Source organism: Bombina bombina, chromosome 5 (genome assembly GCF_027579735.1).
Source record: "Bombina bombina isolate aBomBom1 chromosome 5, aBomBom1.pri, whole genome shotgun sequence".
In the NCBI taxonomy this organism is placed as follows: domain Eukaryota; kingdom Metazoa; phylum Chordata; class Amphibia; order Anura; family Bombinatoridae; genus Bombina; species Bombina bombina.
Genome location: NC_069503.1, coordinates 873,323,379 through 873,343,808, shown reverse-complemented (window position 1 = coordinate 873,343,808; position 20,430 = coordinate 873,323,379). Strand labels below are relative to the sequence as shown.

The window sequence follows — 20,430 nt, the reverse complement described above, 5'->3', positions numbered from 1 at the left end:
TGTTGTCTAAAGGGAGGGGGGGTGTATGCTCCCAGCCCCTTTCAGTGGGTATCCCAGCATAAACTCATCAACAGTGCTATATTGAGAGCTTCTAAGTAAGTTTTTAAAAAGTTTTATACTGGATTTTTATATCAGTATCTGTGCATAGTATTCTTAATAGAAGTGTCTATTACATGCAGTTAAATGAAAATTGGTGTATACTGTCCCTTTAAGGGAAGAGATAAGGGCAGGCTTCCCAAGTCTCTCTCAACTGCACATGTGCAAGCAGAGTTCGTGCTATATCTGAATATTAGTTTGTGATTGGTTAGCAATGATCCTTTTGTTCTGGGAGACAGGGAAATCAGTGAAATTAATAATCATAAAACAATAGACTAATTTGACAAAAACAAAATGTATGCTTACCTGATCAATTTCTTTCTTTCCGGACATGGAGAGTCCATGACCCCGCCCTCTTTAATTATAATTCGGCAGATTTTTTGAATAAACCTCAGGCACCTTTTTCACTCTTGTGTTTTCTTCTTTTTCCATTTTTCTTCGGCGGAATGACTGGGGGTTATGAGTAAGGGAAGTTACACTTAACAGCTTTGCTGGGGTGCTCTTTGCCTCCTCCTGCTGGCCAGGAGTTGAATAGCCCTCCCTGGTGGTTGATGTAAGCCACTGAGGTGATGTTGTCTGACGGGAATCTGATAAACTGAACCAAAGACAGTTGAGGCCACGCTGTCAAGGCATTGAATATTGCTCCACGATGTTTATGGGAAGAGAGGAATCTTGCTGAGACCACAGACCCTGAGCCTTCAGAGAACCCCAAACAGCTTCCCAGCCTGACAGGCTGGCGTCCGTAGTCACAATCTAACAGGAAGGTCTCAGGAAGCAAGTGCCCTGAGACAGATGTTCCTGAGACATCCACCATGAGAGTCTCTTGTTAGGGGTCCAGATTTATCCTCTGTGACAAATCTGAATGGTCTCCGTTCCATTGAAACAAATGCAAAGCTGCAGCGGTCTTAGATGGAACTGAGCAAAAGGGATGATGTCCATGGATGCTACCATCAGACCAATCACCTCCATGCATTGAGCCACGGATGGGTGAAAGGCAGACTGGAGGGAAAGGCAGGAAGCAAGAAGTTTGATTTTTCTGACCTCTGTCAGGAAAATCTTCATAGACCTTAGAGAACTCTTTTCCAAATTCACCTTCCACCCGTGGGAACGTAGAAAAGACAACAGCATCTGTGTATGAGATTGAGCTAGTTGAAAAGATAACGCCTGAACCAGTATGTCGTCTAGATAAGGTGCCACAGCAATTCCCTGGGATCTGAACAATGCCAATAGTGCCCCCAGAACATTTGTGAATATTCTGGGAACCGTGGCCAGACCAAATGGAAGTGCAAAAAAATGTAAATGTTTGTAAACCTAAAAAACTGGTGATGTTCTCTCCCTGTGAATGGGAACATGAAGGTATGCGTCCATCAGGTCTATAGTCGTCATAAACTGACCTTCCTGTACCAAAGGAAGAATGGAATGAATAGTTTCCATCTTGAAGGATGGGACCCTGAGGACTTTGTTGAGGCACTTGAGATCTAGGATTGGACGAAAAGTTCCCCCCTTTTTGGGGACCACAAAGAGATTTGAATAGAATCCTAGACCTTGTTCCCTTAGAGGGACTGGTACAATAACTCCCAGGGAGGATAGGTCCTTTATGCAATTTAAGAAGGCCTCCTTCTTTACCTGGTATGAGGATTGCCGGGACAGGAGAAATCTGCCCTTTGGAGGGCAAGACTTGAATCCCATTCTGTAACCCTGGGATACTATGTACACAGCCCATAGATCTGAGACATCGCGTATCCAGGCTTAACGAAAAAGAGAAAGCCTGCCCCTCACCTGATCCAAACTTAAATCGGGGGTGGAACCTTTATGCTGATTTAGAATCAGTGGAAGGCTTCTTGCTCTGCTTTCCCTTATTCGGGGCTAACTGGATTTCCAAGAGGAACGGGATTGGTCTGGTTTGGAAGAGGAAGACTTCTGTCCCTTAAAGTTGCGAAAGAAACGAAAATTAGAAGTCTGCCGACCCTTAGGTCTATTCTTCTTGTCCTGAGGAAGAACCCTTTCCACCCGTAATCTCTGAAATGATTTCTGCCAGACCTGGTCCAAACAGAGTCTTACCCTTATAGGGTAAAGCCAAAAGCTTGGCCTTAGAAGAAACATCAGCCGACAAGGACTTTAGCTTCACTGTACTAGCACACAGGGCTCTGTGGTTAGACATCTTAGCTCCCAGTCTAATTATCTGCATATTGGCATCACAGATAAAGGTATTGAGGCCTATCTATCAAAGTGTCAACCACAAATACGCCGGAATTCTGCATCGTAATTGTTGCGAGATTGATCTGACCTAGTTATCAAAGCCTCAAGATCGGCAAATGTTGAAATTTGTGACTTAACATACGATCCGCCGGTCTCAATCCAACGCAGATCGATGCTTACGTCATTACAGATGTTCTGAATATACCTTTGGCTCTATTTGACACTTTTTCACATTCATCAAACTTTTGACAGGTACGCTCGCGGCTATTCGGACGCATCATACCTGGTTTTCAATCTGCCACCCTTAAGGCCGCGGATACCATAGAAATCAATGAGAGTATGAAAGCACGGAAAGCTTATGTTCGATGCTGCAAGAGAATCAAGCATACCCCATTGATTTCTATGACAGAAAAATATACCCCGAGTCTAAACACCCCTAATCTGCCGCCCCCGACACCTACATGTTAATAACCCCTATTCCGCAGCTCCCCGACCCCGCCGCAACCTAAATAAACTTATTAACCCCTATTCTGCCACTCCCCAACCCCCGCCACAACCTAAATAAACTTATTAACCCCTAAACCTCTGTCCTCCCACATCACCACCACTAACTAAACTTACTTACCCCAAAACCGTCAGCCTCCCACATCGCAAAAACCTAAATGAAACTATTAACCCCTAAGCCTAACAAACCCTTAACTTTAAATTAAAATTACAACATCCCTATCTTAATATAAATTAAAACTTACCTGTAGAATTAAAATAAACTAATTTTAAACTATTAATTAACCTACCCTAACTATTATACTACAATTAAATTAAACTACCAATTAAATAAACTAAATTACAAATTAAAGAGCGGCGGGATAGGGGTTAAACATTTTAGTATAGTGGCGGCGTTTAATAACGTTATAAATAAAGTTGGGAAAAACACTAATAGCAGCGTCATCGATGACTGTTAGTTAACAACAGTCCGATGCTCATCGCCCTGTACTTGGTGCGCGTGTTTTTGACGGCTTTTTTTTTTTAAATATGGAGAGCATATTAAGATCTGCGGCCGCAATGTTTGGCGATGTTAGGCGAATGTAATGATGCCGGCAAATGCAACATAGTTGACAGCTTGATACATATCCCCCATTGGCTAGTTTGAGAGCTTTGATCCTATCTTGGATCTCCTCTACTGTAGTTTCCTCTGTAATAAGATCAGCCATCGCACCAAAAAGATGCTGCTCCCGCAACCGTGGCGATACTCACTGCAGGTTGCCACTGTAATCCTTGATGGATATACATTTTTTTTAAGTAAGCCTCTAGCTTCTTATCTATGGGATCCTTAAAAGAGCAACTATCCTCCTGTCCTGGTTTTCATTATAGCTGAACCAGTGCACAGTTGAAGTAATCAGCTGATCAGTAACCAACCTGCTCTCAGCCATCAGCTGATTAGTTCACCTGTGCTCTAGTTCAGCTATAATGAAAACCAGGACTGTTGGGGGTACTTGAGGACCGCGGTTGGGAAACACTGCTCTATAGGAATGGTAGTTTTCTTAGAAAGAGAAGAAATAGCTCCTTCTACTTTAGGCACAGTGCGCCAAGAGTCGTGAATAGAGTCAGCAACAAGAAACATTTTTTTAAAAACAGGGGAAGGGGAAAAAGAAACCCCTGACTTATCTCATTCCTGATCTATAATTTCAGACATCTTCCTTGGAACAGGAAAAACCTCCTCAGAAGATGGAGAATCATAAACTCTATCCAATTTAGAAGACTTTGTGGGGTTGACAGCAACCAAAGGTTCAGAGTCATCTAAAGTAGCTAGATCCTCTAAATTTACCTCTGAAGATTCTGAAAATGTTTTTATCAAAGTGTAAGAGTCTGAGATTTCACCTTTAGAAGCTACTGAAGTATGCTCTTCATCAGACAAATGAGAAAGGATGACCAGCACAGAATTAGAGGGGTCAGAGGCCTTACTAGCAAACGAATGTTTAGATTTCCTCTTACGCTTACCTGAAGTAGGGAAAGCAGACAAAGCCGCCGATACCGCAGAAGTTATCTGCGCAGCAAAATCCCCTGGCAAATATACACCCCCAGGAGGTTGAGAGGACACGCAAGGCACTGTATGCGAAACTGATATGGCTTGGGACGTTTGAGGAGAAAGCTGAGGCATATCCAGAAAAGCTATATCCTGAGAGACATTAGGATCACAAGGGGTTAACCTATCCTTATATTTGAAGGTCTTAGCTAAACAACTCAAACAAAATTGCATAGGCAGAACAATTGGGATTTCTAAGCATAGCAAACATTTATCCATATTAATTGAAGAATCTTTTTGATTCCATTGCAAAAAACGATTCCCTCAAAAAATAAAATTTAAAGTATAGATATAAATTAAATTAATTGAAAAAACCTTTGTAAATATAATATCCAAAAAACGTCACCTGTCACTTTAACCAGAAAAACCTGGGGCTCCTACCGTACCGGAGTCGAATAACCCGCTAACAAGTGAATTCTCCAGATGAGGCGACTTATGCACAAGATCAGATAAGCAATCCGATCGTAAGAAATGAAAACCGCAGTAGTCCAGGCTCAATAACTGGCTAAACTGCGCTACTCACACACATGGAAGAGCAGAGAATCACGTGAGCGAGTGAAAAAGGAAACTGCGCCACAAGTCTGTTAAAATAGGCACGTAATTCAAAATGGCTCATAGTACAAAAACATAACCTTAACAGCCTCATAATTGTCCGGACTCCATAAAACAAATGTGCCCCTTGCCATATGCTTTTCCAATAAAAGTTTAGATGACTCAAAAACTTTCCCTTAGACTCTCTTGCCAGTGTTAAGCATACAATGTGCCTGCAAATTCTGCCCCCCAAAAAGTATCTAAGACTACTTAGATTATCTATGTCCCAAATTTGATCCACTAAAGGATTTACCTCTAAAGTGCTATCCTTCAGAACCTAGAAGGAAAATGCACTTGCCTGTGGATCCAGCTGCTGGGCAGGTAACAGCTACATAAGTGTGAACGGTACTCCACTCACCATCAGGAACCTGTAGTAAAAGAAAGAACAGGGTAACTCTGGCTTTCTACAAAGGGGTAGCAAAATGTTAGAAGTAAAGCAAAGACTTTCTAGCTGCCTTCTAACTGCTAAAACCCACCACTACATTTACTCAAAAGATTGACGTGGACACAGCTAGACCCCAATCCTTGCTTGCAGGGAAAATACCCATAAAAGGATTATAATCTTCAGACACCAACTTTGCAAAACCTCCATTGACAGAGGCAAAGAGAATGACTGGGGATTATGGGTAAGGGAAGTTATACTTAACAGCTTTGCTGGGGTGCTCTTTGCCTCCTCCTGCTGGCCAGGAGTTGAATATCACACTAGTAATTGGAATGATGTCATGGACTCTCCATGTCTTAGGAAGAAATAAAGCTGCAGTTTTCATTGCAAAATTATTCTAAGATATGAAAGTTCAAAATCATGTAATTTACCATTTGTTTATTGTTGCAGCTCTTCTGATTTTTGAACAGAACACAACTATTACATAACACATTACACAGTTATCTCCAGTATGAGGGAGCCAGAGATGTCAGCTAGTGACTCCCTGGCTGTAGCACGCTAGTTAGGGAGTGAGGGGGAAAAAAACCTAGCTGTACAATTAGTCTGTTTTACGTAAAAAACACTGCAAGGTTATTCTAATTTTTAGCAGCTTTAGCAGCAAAATAGGTCATGCATATAAATTACAAACGTGATCTACATCTAAAGCTTTATTTAAATAGCCAATATTTGTTTTTTATGTACAAAATGTTTGTTATGTACACTGTCCCTTTATGAACTGTGAAAAAACAACTGAAGAAGAGCAAGAAGAGCAAGTAGCCTGTTTTCTTATGTTCAGATTATAACGGATTACGTTGAGGACATTGCTTTACCTCTGTTGTCAAAGCCAGAGCATCCAAGCTTTTGATATAACAAAGTTTATACTCACTATCCAGCCACATAATATTTACATATTTTTGAATGGGAAGATCTTATAGTTCAGATCAGTAGCAAAATTACCTGTTCATTTAACTGTGTGACCTGTGTTTCCAAATCTTTGTCGCTTTTTACTGATGGACTATGTGTTGCTTTTTTTGCTGACGATGGGCGAGATGATGTGGACCCTGGTTTTGCAATTGGACTTGATCTTGCAGCTCCTGGTAGAAAAACAAAACAAAACAAAAACGTTAAGAATTCTTTGTGAGAACATTAGAAAATAACGTCATTACATACTTACATATGAAATTCAAGAACAAATTAATTATTATCTGCAGTGGTTACTTATGGCATGTCCACTGGACCTGGAAATCTGCAAATTCACTGAAGGTCATCAATCAAAGGTCATGGATATAATCCTAGATCATCATCTGCTCCCTCTATAAGATGAAAGACTAGTCAAGAAGTTATGCAATGACCTGGTAATGGTCATTAACCCTATAGGATACATTTTAAAAGCTGTATTATTGTTTATTGATGCAGAAGATTCTCAAGGTATCCATAAAGAAAAAGAGAAACTACCATAACATGACAGTGACAAATTCCTCCTAAAACACTAAAAGGTATAATGCAGGAGCTACACCAAAGATTGTGATATTTTGTTACAAGAAATACTCATCACATTACCACAAACATCACTCGAAGAACAATAGATCGAGGTTAAATGACATTGGATGTTCCTGTGCTTTTGTTTCCTAGCGAACAGAGACAAATGAAGCCTTTGCACTAATCGAAATAAACTGCGGTGAAAGACACATTTTACATCAATAGAATACAGTGACCGTTCTCTCTTTAGCCTAGTTAAGCATGTCCTACTCCAACAGCAAGAGATAATCCCTCGACACAGCAAGCTTATACAGCCTCCATGATGGACAAGGTATAGTGGAACACTGTATTTTTGTCAGCTGACACCTTAAAGGGATATTCCAGCTAAAATTGGAAACCACATGGGTGCATTTCGGTATTGAACAGAAGCAATTTTGTAATATACATGCATTAGCAAAACTGCTTCTATCTAAAGCTATAGCTGTTTCAAAAGTGTATTTAAGAATACACTGTGCATCAGCATTTTAAACACAGCACTTGCTCAGAGAGCCTAAGTTGCTTGTACCGTCTGATAATGACTCAATTTGTTAATTGCTGACATGATACAAGCCCCACTGATTATCTGAGCAGCTGCATTATTTAAAATGTGGCTGCACTGAGAATACCTAGCTATGCTTCACATGCACATGCAGAGAAAAATGTTACACTAAAAAAGTGATAACTTTTACTAGAAGCATTTTTGTTAATACATGTATATTGCAAATATGTTTCTATTCAAACATGTAATTAATCTATGTGCATTTAATTTAATTTTGACAGGAATTTCCCTTTAATCAGATTGACAACTGTGGTGGGAGAACCCCCTCCGCATTTTCTCCAATATTCTGCTATATGTGTGTGTATGTATATATATATATATATATATATATATATATATATATATATATATATATATATATATATATATATATATACACGCATACACAGTTTGCCACTGGAGTCCTCTTCCACTTCTCCATGACAACATCACCGAGCTGGTGGATGTTAGAGACTTTGGGCTCTCCCACCTTCAGTTTGAGGATGCCCCACAGATGCTCAATAGGGTTTAAGTCTGGAGACATGCTTGGCCAGTCCATCACCTATACCCTCAGCTTCTTTAGCAAGGCAGTGGTCGTATTGGAGGTGTGTTTGAGGTGGTTATTATGTTGGAATACTGCCCTGCGGCCCAGTCTCGGAAGGGAGGGGATCATGCTCTGCTTCAGTATGTCACAGTACATGTTGGCATTCATGGTTCCCTCAATGAACTGTAGCTCCCCAGTGCAGTCAGCACTCCTGCAGGCCCAGACCATGACACTCCCACCACCATGCTTGACTGTAGGCAAGAGACACTTGTCTTTGTACTCCTCACCTGGTTGCCGCCATACACGCTTGACACCATCTGAACCAAATAAGTTTATCTTGGTCTCTTCGGACCACAGGACATGGTTCAAGTAATCCATGTCCTTAGTCTGCTAGTGTTCAGCAAACTGTTTGTAGGCTTTCTTGTGCATCATCTTTAGAAGAGACTTCTTTCTGGGACGAGAGCCATGCCTACAAATTTGATGCAGTGTGCGACGTATGGTCTGAGCAATGACAGGCTGACCCCCCCACCCCTTCAACCTCTGCAGCAATGCTGGAAGCACTCATATGTCTATTTCCCAAAGACAACCTCTGGATATGACCCTGAGCACTTGCACTCAACTTTGGTCGACCATGGCGAGGCCTGTTCTGAGTGGAACCTGTCCTGTGAAACCTCTGTCTCGCCCACCGTGCTGCAGCTCAGTTTCAGGGTCTTGGCAATCTTTTTATATCCTAGGCCATCTTTATGTAGAGCAAAAATTCTTTTTTTCAGATCCTCAGAGAGTTATTTGCCATGAGGTGCCATGTTGAACTATGAGAGAGTGTGAGAGTGATAACACCAAATTTAACATACCTGCTCCCCCCATTCACACCTGAGACCTTGTAACACTAACGAGTCACATGACACCGGGGAGGGAAAAACATAAATTATGCTTACCTGATAATTTAATTTCCATCTGTGAGATGAGAGTCCACTGCTTCATTCATTACTTGGGGGAATTAAGAACCTGGCCACCAGGAGGAGGCAAAGACACCCCAGTCAACGGCTTAAATACCTTCCCCACTCCCCTCATCCCCGAGTCATTCTGCCAAGGGAACAAGGAACAGTACGGGAAATATCAGGGTATAAATGGTGCCAAAAGAATAATATTAAATTTAGGTCTGCTCACCGGAGTCAAGTGGCCTCCTTACAAATCTGCTCCATAGAAGCCTCATTCTTAAAGGCCCAAGAAGAGGCCACAGCTCTAGTCGAGTGAGCCGTTATCCTCTGTGGAGGCTTGTGTCCCACTGTCTCATACGCCAGACGGATCATACTCCTCAACCAAAATGATAATGAAGAAGTGGCAGAGGCCCTTTGCCCCCTGCGCTTCCCTGAATACACAACAAATAAAGACAAGGTCTGTCTGAACTCCTTCGTCCAAATTATGAAGTAACCTCTCCTTCGAAGAAGAAGGGTTAGGACACAAAGAAGGAACTACTATTTCCTGACTGATGGTACAACTCTACACCACCTTGGGAAGAAATCCCAATTTAGTGCGAAGAACAGCCTTATCAGCATGAAAAACCAAGTAGGGAGGCTCACATTGCAAGGCCGCCAGCTCAGAGACTCTGCGTGCCGATGCAATAGCCAGTAAAAATATGACTTTCCATGAAAGAACCTTAATGTCAAGGGCATGCATAGGCTCAAACGGAGCCCTCTGCAAAACCTTAAGAACCAATTTTAAGCTCCAAGGAGGAGCAGGATTTCTAAATACAGGCCTGATCCTAACCAGAGCCTGTATAAAGGACTGAATGTCAGGAAGCTCCGCAAGCTTCTTATCCAACAGTACAGATAAAGCCGAGATTTGTCCCCTAAGGGAACTGGCGGCAAGACCTTTACCCAGATCATCCTGGAGAAAGGCCAAAATCCTGGATACCCTGACCTTATGTCAGGGATATCCTCATTCCTCACACCAGGACAAGTAGGTCCTCCACACCTTGTGGTAGATGCGTCGAGTGACTGGTTTCTTTGCCTGAACGAGAGTGTCAATCACTCTTTCCGAAAATCCTCTCTTGGGTAAGACTAGTCGTTCAATCTCCACGCAGTCAGCCTCAGAAAATCGAGATTTTGATGTAGAATAGGACCTTGAACCAGCAGATCTCTGCGACAAGGCAATCTCCACGGCGGAGATGACGACATCCCCACCAAATCCGCAAACCACATCCTCCTGGGCCACCACGGAGCAATCAGAATAGCCGAAGCTTGCTCCTGCTTGATGCGGGACACTACACGAGGTAGAAGAGGCAATGGTGGAAATATGTAAAATAGGTTGAAGTCCCAGGGTACCGTCAAGGCATCTATCAGTTCTGCCTGTGGATCCCGACCCGTATCTGGGTAGCTTGCAATTGGATGCCATGAGGTCTATCTCCGGTGTCCCCCATCTGTTGCAGATCTCCGTGAACATCTTGGGGTGGAGAGACCATTCACCTGGGTGAAACGTCTGTCTCCACAGAAAGTCGGCTTCTCAGTTGTCCACACCCGGAATGTGGATTGCTGAGAGCAAACAATTGTGAATCTCTGCCCATTCCAGAATCCGGGATACTTCCCTCATGGCTAGGGAGCTTCTCGTACCCCCCTGGTGGTTTATGTAAGCCACCGAAGTAATGTTGTAAGATTGGAATCTGATGAATCGGGACGAACCCAGAAGGGGCCAAGCCCTCAGAGCGTTGAATATTGCTCAAAGTTCCAAAATATTTATAGGTAGACTTAACTCCTCTTGAGTCCATCTGCTCTGTGCCTTTCTGGCACCCCAAACAGCTCCCCATCCTGATAGACTTGTATCCGTGGTCACAAATTCCCAGGATGGTCTCAGAAAGGATGTCCCCTGTGACAACTGCCCCGGTCGGGTCCACCAAGATAGGGACTCCCTCACTGGTCTGTCCAGAGATATCTGTTGGGACAGATCTAAATGACCGCTGTTCCATTGTCTCAACATGCACAGCTGAAGAGGTCTGAGATGGAACCTGGCGAATGTGATGACATCTATGCTGGATTCTATGAGCCCGATCACCTCCATACACCTGGCCACAGATGTTCTGGAGGATGTCTGAAGAGCTAGACAGTTGGACGCAAACTTGCAACGTCTCTGATCTGTGAAGAATATCTTCATGGCTGAAGAATCCATTCCCAGGAATTCCACCCTGTTGCTGGGGAACTCTTTCCTTCGTTTATCTTCCACCCGTGGGACAGAAGAAGTAGAAGAGTTCTCGAGTGACCCTCCGCAAGACTGTAGGACGGAGCCTGGAACAGGATATCGTGCAGATAAGGTGCCACTGTGATCCCTCTGGCTCTCGCTACTGCGAGAAGAGCTCACAGAACCTTTGTAAAGACTCTTGGGGCAGTCGCCAGACCAAACGGAAGTGCCACAAACTGGAAGTGCTGGTCCAAGAAAGCAAATCTTAAAAACCTGAAGTGATCCTTGTGGATTGGAACCCTGAAGGTAAGCGTCCTTCAGGTCTATAGTCGTCATGAATTGCCCTTCTTGAACCAGGGGCAAAATTGATCTGATTGTCTCCATCTTGAACAATGGAATTGACAAAAACTTGTTTAGGGCCTTTAGGTCCAGAATTGGACGAAACATGCCCTCCTTCTTTGGGACCACGAAAAGGTTTTTGTCTTTCAAAATTTTTATGAATTAAAGTGCCCATTTTGTAAGATTATTTTTAGATACTGGGCAGTATTTCATTAAAATGTACAATAATATTAATGCAAAAAAATTTATGTCAGAATGTTTTAGAGCATATCACTTCTGCATTACTGACCCTAGACATCTATGTCTTTAAGCTAAACACACATGTAAAATCCCACTTGGAAGGTGCAACCTCCCAAGCAGGACATAGCAACTTTCTAATTTACTCCTATTATCAAATTTTCTTTGTTCTCTTGCTATCTTTAATTAAAAAGCAGGAATGTACAGCTTAAGACACAGCCCATTTTAGGTTGAAAGCCTGGGTTATGCTTGCTTATTGGTTTGCTAAATGTAGCTACCAATAAGCAAGTGCTATATATAGTGCTGAACCTAAAATGGGCTGGCTTCTAAGCTTTAACCCCTTCACCCAATATGACTTTGGCTATCGTACCGCTTCAGGATGCTCCAGCACTCTCGGCTGTTAAGTTAAAGCCGAGATCTGAAGCTCCTGAAGCTTCAGGCATCTGCCGCATATGGAGCCGAAGCGTGATTGGTGCTCCGCCTCCATATGCGGGCAGATACCTGATTGTTACAGACGGTGGCACTGTGTGTGTCACTGTCTGTAACGATCTTCTGCTGGAGCCGGTGGGAGGTGTGGCCGGGAGTCGGGTGGGCGGCCCAGCAAGGGAGGCAGGAGGGAGCATGAGGAAGTGGGAGGGGCCCTATGCTATGGAAATGTTAAACTAAACAGGCAGGAATGGGGCAGCTATGATACAGAAAAGGTGCTCTGGAGATGTGGGGGGCCCCCTAGCTAAAGATTGCGGGTGTGGGGAGGTGAGGGTTACACTAACTACAGACATTTTTTTTTAAATATTTTGATTTAAAAAAAACAACGTTTTATAGGTACTGGCAGGCAGCTGCCAGTACTTAAGATGGCGGCAATAGTTAGGGCAGGGGAGGTTTAGATAGCTGTTTTAGGGGGGATCAATTAGGTTTGAGGGTTAGGGCAAACCTACACTGCAGAAACAAAATAAAAAATGTATTTAAAAAAAAAAGTTTTATTTTTTTTATTGGCAGACTGTGTGCCAGTACTTAAGATGGGGGTGACCAGTGGGGGTGGGGGAGGGAAGAGAGCTGTTTGGGAAGGATCAGGTAGGGACCAGGGGGTGGGAAGTGTCAGGTAGGAGGCTAATCTCTACACATTAACCTTTTAAACTACCTAATTAACCCCTTCACTGCCGGGAATAAAAGAAGTGTGGTGCGCAGCTGCAATTAGGGGCCTTCTAATTACCAAAAAGCAATGGCAAAGCCATATATGTCTGCTATTTCTGAACAAAGGGCATCCCAGATAAACTTTTACAAACATTTGTACCATGATTGCACAAGCAGTATGTAAATAATGTCTGTGAGAAACCCAAAGTTTGTGAAAAAAGTACCACATTTTTTTATTTGATGGAATTTGGCGGTGAAATGGTGGCATGAAATATATCAAAATGGGCCTAGATCAATACCTTGGGTTGTCAACTTAAAAAAAATAATAATAAAAATATATATATATATATATATATATATATATATATATATATATATATATATGATAGGTAAATAAAAAAAACAAGGCTCTATTTGTGTTTAAATGGAGTGATAGCAAAAATGCTAAATATGCTCTGGTATGTTGGGCAAGTTTTTGTCTGGAAGTCCTGGTAGTGAAAAGGTTAAATTCCTGCTTCTTAAATAAAGAGTAAATTAGAAAGATGCTTAAAGGGACACTCAATCAAAATTAACTGTTATGATTCAGATAGAACATGCCATTTTAAACAACTTACTCCAATTTACTTCCATTAACTAAATGTGCACAGTCTTTTTATATTTAAACTTTTTGAGTCACCAGCTCCTACTGAGCATGTGCAAGAATAAGTGTGTGTGTGCGCGCATTTGTGAATGGATGATAGCTGTCACATGGTACATGTATGCATTTGTGATTGGCTGATGGCAGTCACATGTTACAGGGGGAGTGGAAAAAGACATAACTTTTAAAATTGTCAGAAAAAAAATCTACTACTCATTAGGGGTGCTGAAAATAATCGCCATTGCGATGCATCTCGATGCAGCCATTAACGATGCTGCATCGATGCAGTGCAGACCCGAATCGATTCAGGGGTCAGTTACATCGTCACGTGACCCCGCCTCTGGGAACGACACAAGTTTGCTGTTCAAGCACTTCAAAGCTCAGTACTTGCGCAGTGACTATAAAACATGCTGGCCCAGGAGTCTCCAGAATCAGTTGTGGTACGTCCTCCCCCCTGTCTTGTGAGGCCCGGCAGTCAGAGTGTTGCGCTGGGTACCATGGTTAACCGAAGAATGCTACTGCTTCCCCGTGCACCCCAGCAGACCTTCTGCAACGAGGATATAGGTGAAATAGGACTGGGGTTTAGGGTGATAGAGGACTAGCTGATATGGTGGAGGTGTGGGCTGTCTGGTTGAGGAGCGCTGGGCGATACTGCGATTTAGGATTTAGACAGTGACAAGGACCAGACAGTGTGGCCATAACTATAAGTGAAAAATAAAACTGCTATGGCCAGTGAGATCGTCCATCCGTAGGGTACCACAGTAACCATTCTTACTGACACGTAGCTTGTGACAGTCAGGCATATACTAGAAAAATTATTGAAATGGGGGAAAACAACTAGCTGACAACCCATCGTAGTATTTTATAGTGTTAAAGAGTAAGGATGCTGTGGATGAGTTAGGCACAGGGTAATGTGGATGAGCAACAAGCTGAATGCCGTGGCTGGGACGGGAACAGGGTGTTATAGAAGAGAACTAGGCTGAGTGTGATATGGGACATTATTAAAACTAAGGGACCAAGTGCTCTGGAAAAGGTAGGGGTGTCAGGGACTTAAATGCCTGAGTACTGTGAGAAATTTAGACACAGGAAGCTCTAGAGCATCTGAGTGCTGTGGCAATGCTGGGCTCTACAGAGGGTGGATTTGTGGGAGTTATCTGCTCTTAAGAAAGTAGGGAGAGATTGTTTTGGGAAATGATGTGACCAAATGTAAGGGAGCCAGCTGCCATAGGAACCTTATTGGGGACCAAGGGACTGAGTACTGGACATATGGCAGAATGATGTGATGAATTTGTTGGGCACAAGAATCTCTAGAGCCTGTACCGGGCCTTGACAGCCCTCCTGGTGGGCCATAACCTAAAATGTTCCCACTGTGAGGTGTGACAGGCCTGCCGCTCCACACATAAGAAATATCAGGCAGGCCTGTCAGAGTGCCAGTACACTGTGCACATACAGCAGCAGATCAGTGGGAGGACAGTGTGGGACAAGATGCAGATAGGACTGGACCTGGGCAGCACAGTTAAGTGATACCAACCCACTGACACCAATGCATTTTAAAGATATATATACAGGGCTCAAAATTTCCAATTCTTAGCTACTAGCCAGTCCAAAATGTTACTTGATCCCACCCACTACTCAACCCCCTCTTTTTCTTTTATTATTATCCCTTCCTTCTCTCTCAACGCTCTCCACTCCCTCCTCTCTTCAATCTCCCTTTTTTACCCTCTCCATTCTCTCTCAGGCCATGTCTTCTATTTCTAATAACAATAACTAACTTACAACATGCATAGTGAGTGAATGTTGATTCAAAATTCACTCACTAAGTTTCACTCGCCACCATTACATTTCCATTTGCCAGTTTCCACACACATACACACACACACACACACAGAGTCACACACACTACCGGGCCTTGAGTTCATTTGGGCTGAGAACCACTGCTCTAGAGTATCTAAGTGCTGTAGCAGAGCTTGTATCTAGCTGTTCTATGTTCTTGTATGAATGTTGGTTGGGTAATGGGAAAAGGATGCATTTTTTGTGTGAGATGTAGAAGATGTTGGATAATGGAATAGCTAGTTTTGTAGTGCAGCCAGGTGTAAGATGAAAGAGTAGCATTGTTCAAGGTGATGGATCTGTGTGTATGTAGTGGCTGATTGAATTTTCAGGGACACAGCATTATGTAGGGGATGGGTTGAGGTTGTTGGAGTAACTTTGTGTGAGGTCATGTCAAATCATGATATATTTTGGACTTTCTTATGTGTGTAGCCATGTAAAATATTTCCCTGGATCCTTAAATAGTATGGCTATCTCCTTATAGGTCCCTCCTAAGTTTTAGACAAATGAGGGTGGAGCATATACTAGCATAGTGAAGAGTTAGACACAGGTTTGTTAAAGGGACACTGAAACCAATTTTCTTCTTTTGTAATTCAGAAAGAGCATGCAATTTTAAGCAACTTTCTAATTTACACCTATTATCAATTTTTCTTCGTTCTCTTGCTATCATTATTTGAAAAAGAAGGCATCTAAGCTTTTTTTTGGTTTCAGTACTCTGGACAGCACTTTTTTATTGGTGGATGAATTTATCCACCAATCAGCAAAGACAACCCAGGTTGTTCACCAAAAATGGGCCGGCATCTAAACTTACATTCTTGCATTTAAAATAAAGATACCAAGAGAATGAAGAAAATTTGATAATAGGAGTAAATTAGAAAGTTGCTTAAAATTTCATGCTCAATCTGAATCACGAAAGAAAAATTTTGGGTACAGTGTCCCTTTAAGGTGGTGAGTTAAGACAAGGGAGTAGTTTTCTTTAGGGTGATAGGCTGTGTATACAGTTACACTTCTGTGGAAAAGCTGGGTATACAGCGGTTGAAATACAACAAATGTTATGAAGGAGATTACTGCCTAAATTGTATTCCAGTTAAAGAAACATTTTAGCCACATTGATTTCTTACAATTCTTCTGAATAAAGTCTAAGCAGATTTTTCTAGATGATAACGGGTTTCTATTTGGTAATTTGTCTACCAAGCAATGTGTTCATATAACACAGAAGAGAGTTATGTTGGAAGACTCATATATACACACAGGTATATATATATATATATATATATATATATATATATATATATATATATATATAAACAAAATTTATGCTTACCTGATAAATTCCTTTCTCCTGTAGTGTAGTCAGTCCACGGGTCATCCATTACTTATGGGATTATAACTCCTCCCTAACAGGAAGTGCAAGAGGATCACCCAAGCAGAGCTGCTATATAGCTCCTCCCCTCTACGTCATACCCAGTCATTCGACTGAAAACCAAACGAGAAAGGAGAAACTATAGGGTGCAGTGGTGACTGGAGTATAATTTAAAATTTAGACCTGCCATAAAAAACAGGGCGGGCCGTGGACTGACTACACTACAGGAGAAAGGAATTTATCAGGTAAGCATAAATTTTGTTTTCTCCTGTTAAGTGTAGTCAGTCCACGGGTCATCCATTACTTATGGGATACCAATACCAAAGCTAAAAGTACACGGATGACGGGAGGGACAGGCAGGATCTTTACACGGAAGGAACCACTGCCTGAAGAACCTTTCTCCCAAAAACAGCCTCTGAAGAAGCAAAAGTGTCAAATTTGTAAAATTTGGAAAAAGTGTGAAGTGAAGACCAAGTCGCAGCCTTGCAAATCTATTCAACAGAGGCCTCATTTTTAAAGGCCCAAGTGGAAGCCACAGCTCTGGTAGAATGAGCTGTAATTCTTTCAGGAGGCTGCTGTCCAGCAGTCTCATAGGCTAAACGTATTATGCTACGAAGCCAGAAGGAGAGAGAGGTAGCCGAAGCCCTTTGACCTTTCCTCTGTCCAGAATAAACGACAAACAGGGAAGAAGTTTGTCGAAAATCTTTAGTTGCCTGCAAATAAAATTTCAGGGCCCGGACAACGTCCAGATTGTGCAGAAGTCGTTCCTTCTTTGAGGAAGGGTTTGGGCACAATGATGGAACAACAATCTCTTGATTGATATTCCTGTTAGTGACTACCTTAGGTAAGAACCCAGGTTTAGTACGCAGAACTACCTTGTCTGAATGGAAAATCAGATAAGGAGAATCACAATGTAAGGCCGATAACTCCGAGACTCTTCGAGCCGAGGAAATAGCCATTAAAAACAGAACTTTCCATAATAACAGCTTGATATCAATGGAATGAAGGGGTTCAAACGGAACACCCTGTAAAACGTTAAGAACTAAGTTTAAGCTCCATGGCGGAGCAACAGTTTTAAACACAGGCTTAATCCTGGCCAAAGCCTGACAAAAAGCCTGAACGTCTGGAACTTCTGACAGACGTTTGTGTAAAAGGATGGACAAAGCTGAGATCTGTCCCTTTAACGAACTAGTGGATAAACCCTTTTCTAAACCTTCTTGTAGAAAAGACAATATCCTAGGAATCCTAACCTTACTCCATGAGTAACTCTTGGATTCGCACCAATGCAAGTATTTGCGCCATATTTTATGGTAAATTTTCCTGGTAACAGGCTTCCTAGCCTGTATTAAGGTATCAATCACTGACTCCGAGAATCCACGCTTTGATAGAATCAAGCGTTCAATCTCCATGCAGTCAGCCTCAGAGAAATTAGATTTGGATGTTTGAAAGGACCCTGCACCAGAAGGTCCTGTCTCAGAGGTAGACACCATGGTGGACAGGATGACATGTCCACTAGGTCTGCATACCAGGTCCTGCGTGGCCACGCAGGCGCTATTAGAATCACCGATGCTCTCTCCTGTTTGATCCTGGCAATCAATCGAGGAAGCATCGGGAAGGGTGGAAACACATAAGCCATGTTGAAGGCCCAAGGTGCTGTCAGAGCATCTATCAGAACCGCTCCCGGGTCTCTGGACCTGGATCCGTAACAAGGAAGTTTGGCGTTCTGGCGAGACGCCATGAGATCCAGATCTGGTTTGCCCCAACGCCGAAGTATTTGGGCAAAGACCTCCGGATGAAGTTCCCACTCCCCCGGATGAAAAGTCTGGCGACTTAGAAAATCCGCCTCCCAGTTCTCCACGCCTGGGATGTGGATCGCTTATAGGTGGCAAGAGTGAGACTCTGCCCAGTGAATTATCTTTGAGACTTCCATCATCGCTAGGGAACTCCTTGTCCCTCCCTGATGGTTGATGTAAGCCACAGTCGTGATGTTGTCCGACTGAAACCTGATGAACCTCAGAGTTGCTAACTGAGGACAAGCCAGAAGGGCATTGAAAACTGCTCTTAATTCCAGAATATTTATGGGAAGGAGACTCTCCTCCTGAGTCCATGATCCCTGAGTCTTCAGGGAATTCCAGACAGCGCCCCAACCTATCAGGCTGGCGTCTGTTGTTACAATCGTCCAATCTGGCCTGCTGAAGGGCATCCCCTTGGACAGATGTGGCCGAGAGAGCCACCATAGAAGAGAATTTCTGGTCTCTTGATCCAGATTCAGCATAGGGGACAAATCTGAGTAATCCCCATTCCACTGACTTAGCATGCACAATTGCAGTGGTCTGAGATGCAGGCGTGCAAAGGGTACTATGTCCATTGCCGCTACCATTAAGCCGATTACCTCCATGTATTGAGCCACTGACGGGTGTGGAATGGAATGAAGGACACGGCAAGCATTTAGAAGTTTTGTTAACCTGTCCTCTGTCAGGTAAATTTTCATTTCTACAGAATCTATAAGAGTCCCTAAGAAGGGAACTCTTGTGAGTGGCAATAGAGAACTCTTTTCTTCGTTCACTTTCCACCCATGTGACCTTAGAAATGCCAGTACTAACTCTGTATGAGACTTGGCAGTTTGGAAACTTGACGCTTGTATCAGAATGTCGTCTAGGTACGGAGCTACCGATATTCCTCGCGGTCTTAGTACCGCCAGAAGAGAACCCAGAACCTTTGTAAAGATTCTTGGAGCAGTAGCTAACCCGAAGGGAAGAGCTACAAACTGGTAATGCCTGTCTAGGAAGGCAAACCTTAGGTACCGGTAATGATCTTTGTGAATCGGTATGTGAAGGTAGGCATCCTTTAAATCCACTGTGGTCATGTACTGACCCTTTTGGATCATGGGTAAGATTGTCCGAATAGTTTCCATTTTGAACGATGGAACTCTTAGGAATTTGTTTAGGATCTTTAAATCCAAGATTTGTCTGAAGGTTCCTTCTTTCTTGGGAACCACAAACAGATTTGAGTAAAACCCTTGTCCGTGTTCCGACCGCGGAACCGGGTGGATCACTCCCATTAGTAAAAGATCTTGTACACAGCGTAGAAACGCCTTTTTCTTTATCTGGTTTGTTGACAACCTTGAAAGATGAAATCTCCCTTTTGGAGGAGAAGCTTTGAAGTCCAGAAGATATCCCTGAGATATGATCTCTAATGCCCAGGGATCCTGGACATCTCTTGCCCAAGCCTGGGCGAAGAGAGAAAGTCTGCCCCCTACTAGATCCGTTTCCGGATTGGGGGCCCTCACTTCATGCTGTCTTAGGGGCAGCAGCAAGTTTTCTGGCCTGCTTGCCCTTGTTCCAGGTCTGGTTAGGTTTCCAGCCCTGTCTGTAGCGAGCAACAGTTCCTTCCTGTTTTGGAGCGGAGGAAGTTGATGCTGCTCCTGCCTTGAAGTTACGAAAGGCACGAAAATTAGACTGTCTAGCCCTTGGTTTGGCTCTGTCTTGAGGCAGGGCATGGCCCTTACCTCCAGTAATGTCAGCGATAATTTCTTTCAAACCGGGGCCGAATAATGTCTGCCCTTTGAAAGGTATGTTAAGCAATTTAGATTTAGAAGTCACATCGGCTGACCAGGATTTTAGCCACAGCGCTCTGCGCGCCTGAATGGCGAATCCGGAATTCTTAGCCGTAAGCTTAGTTAAATGTACTACGGCATCAGAAATAAATGAATTAGCTAGCTTAAGGACTCTA

At 43.0% G+C, this 20,430-nt stretch overlaps 1 protein-coding gene across 3 annotated transcripts in view; it reads right to left on the bottom strand.

Moving 5' to 3' along the window:
• MAPRE2 (microtubule associated protein RP/EB family member 2) overlaps positions 1 to 20,430 on the bottom strand; it is a 546,785-nt gene that overhangs the window by 34,951 nt on the left and 491,404 nt on the right. For all 3 annotated transcript variants that reach the window (XM_053715023.1, XM_053715024.1, XM_053715022.1), the window contains one exon: positions 6,348 to 6,484. In XM_053715023.1, the coding sequence (XP_053570998.1) occupies positions 6,348 to 6,484 (137 nt within the window). The remainder of the gene's footprint in view (positions 1 to 6,347; positions 6,485 to 20,430) is intronic.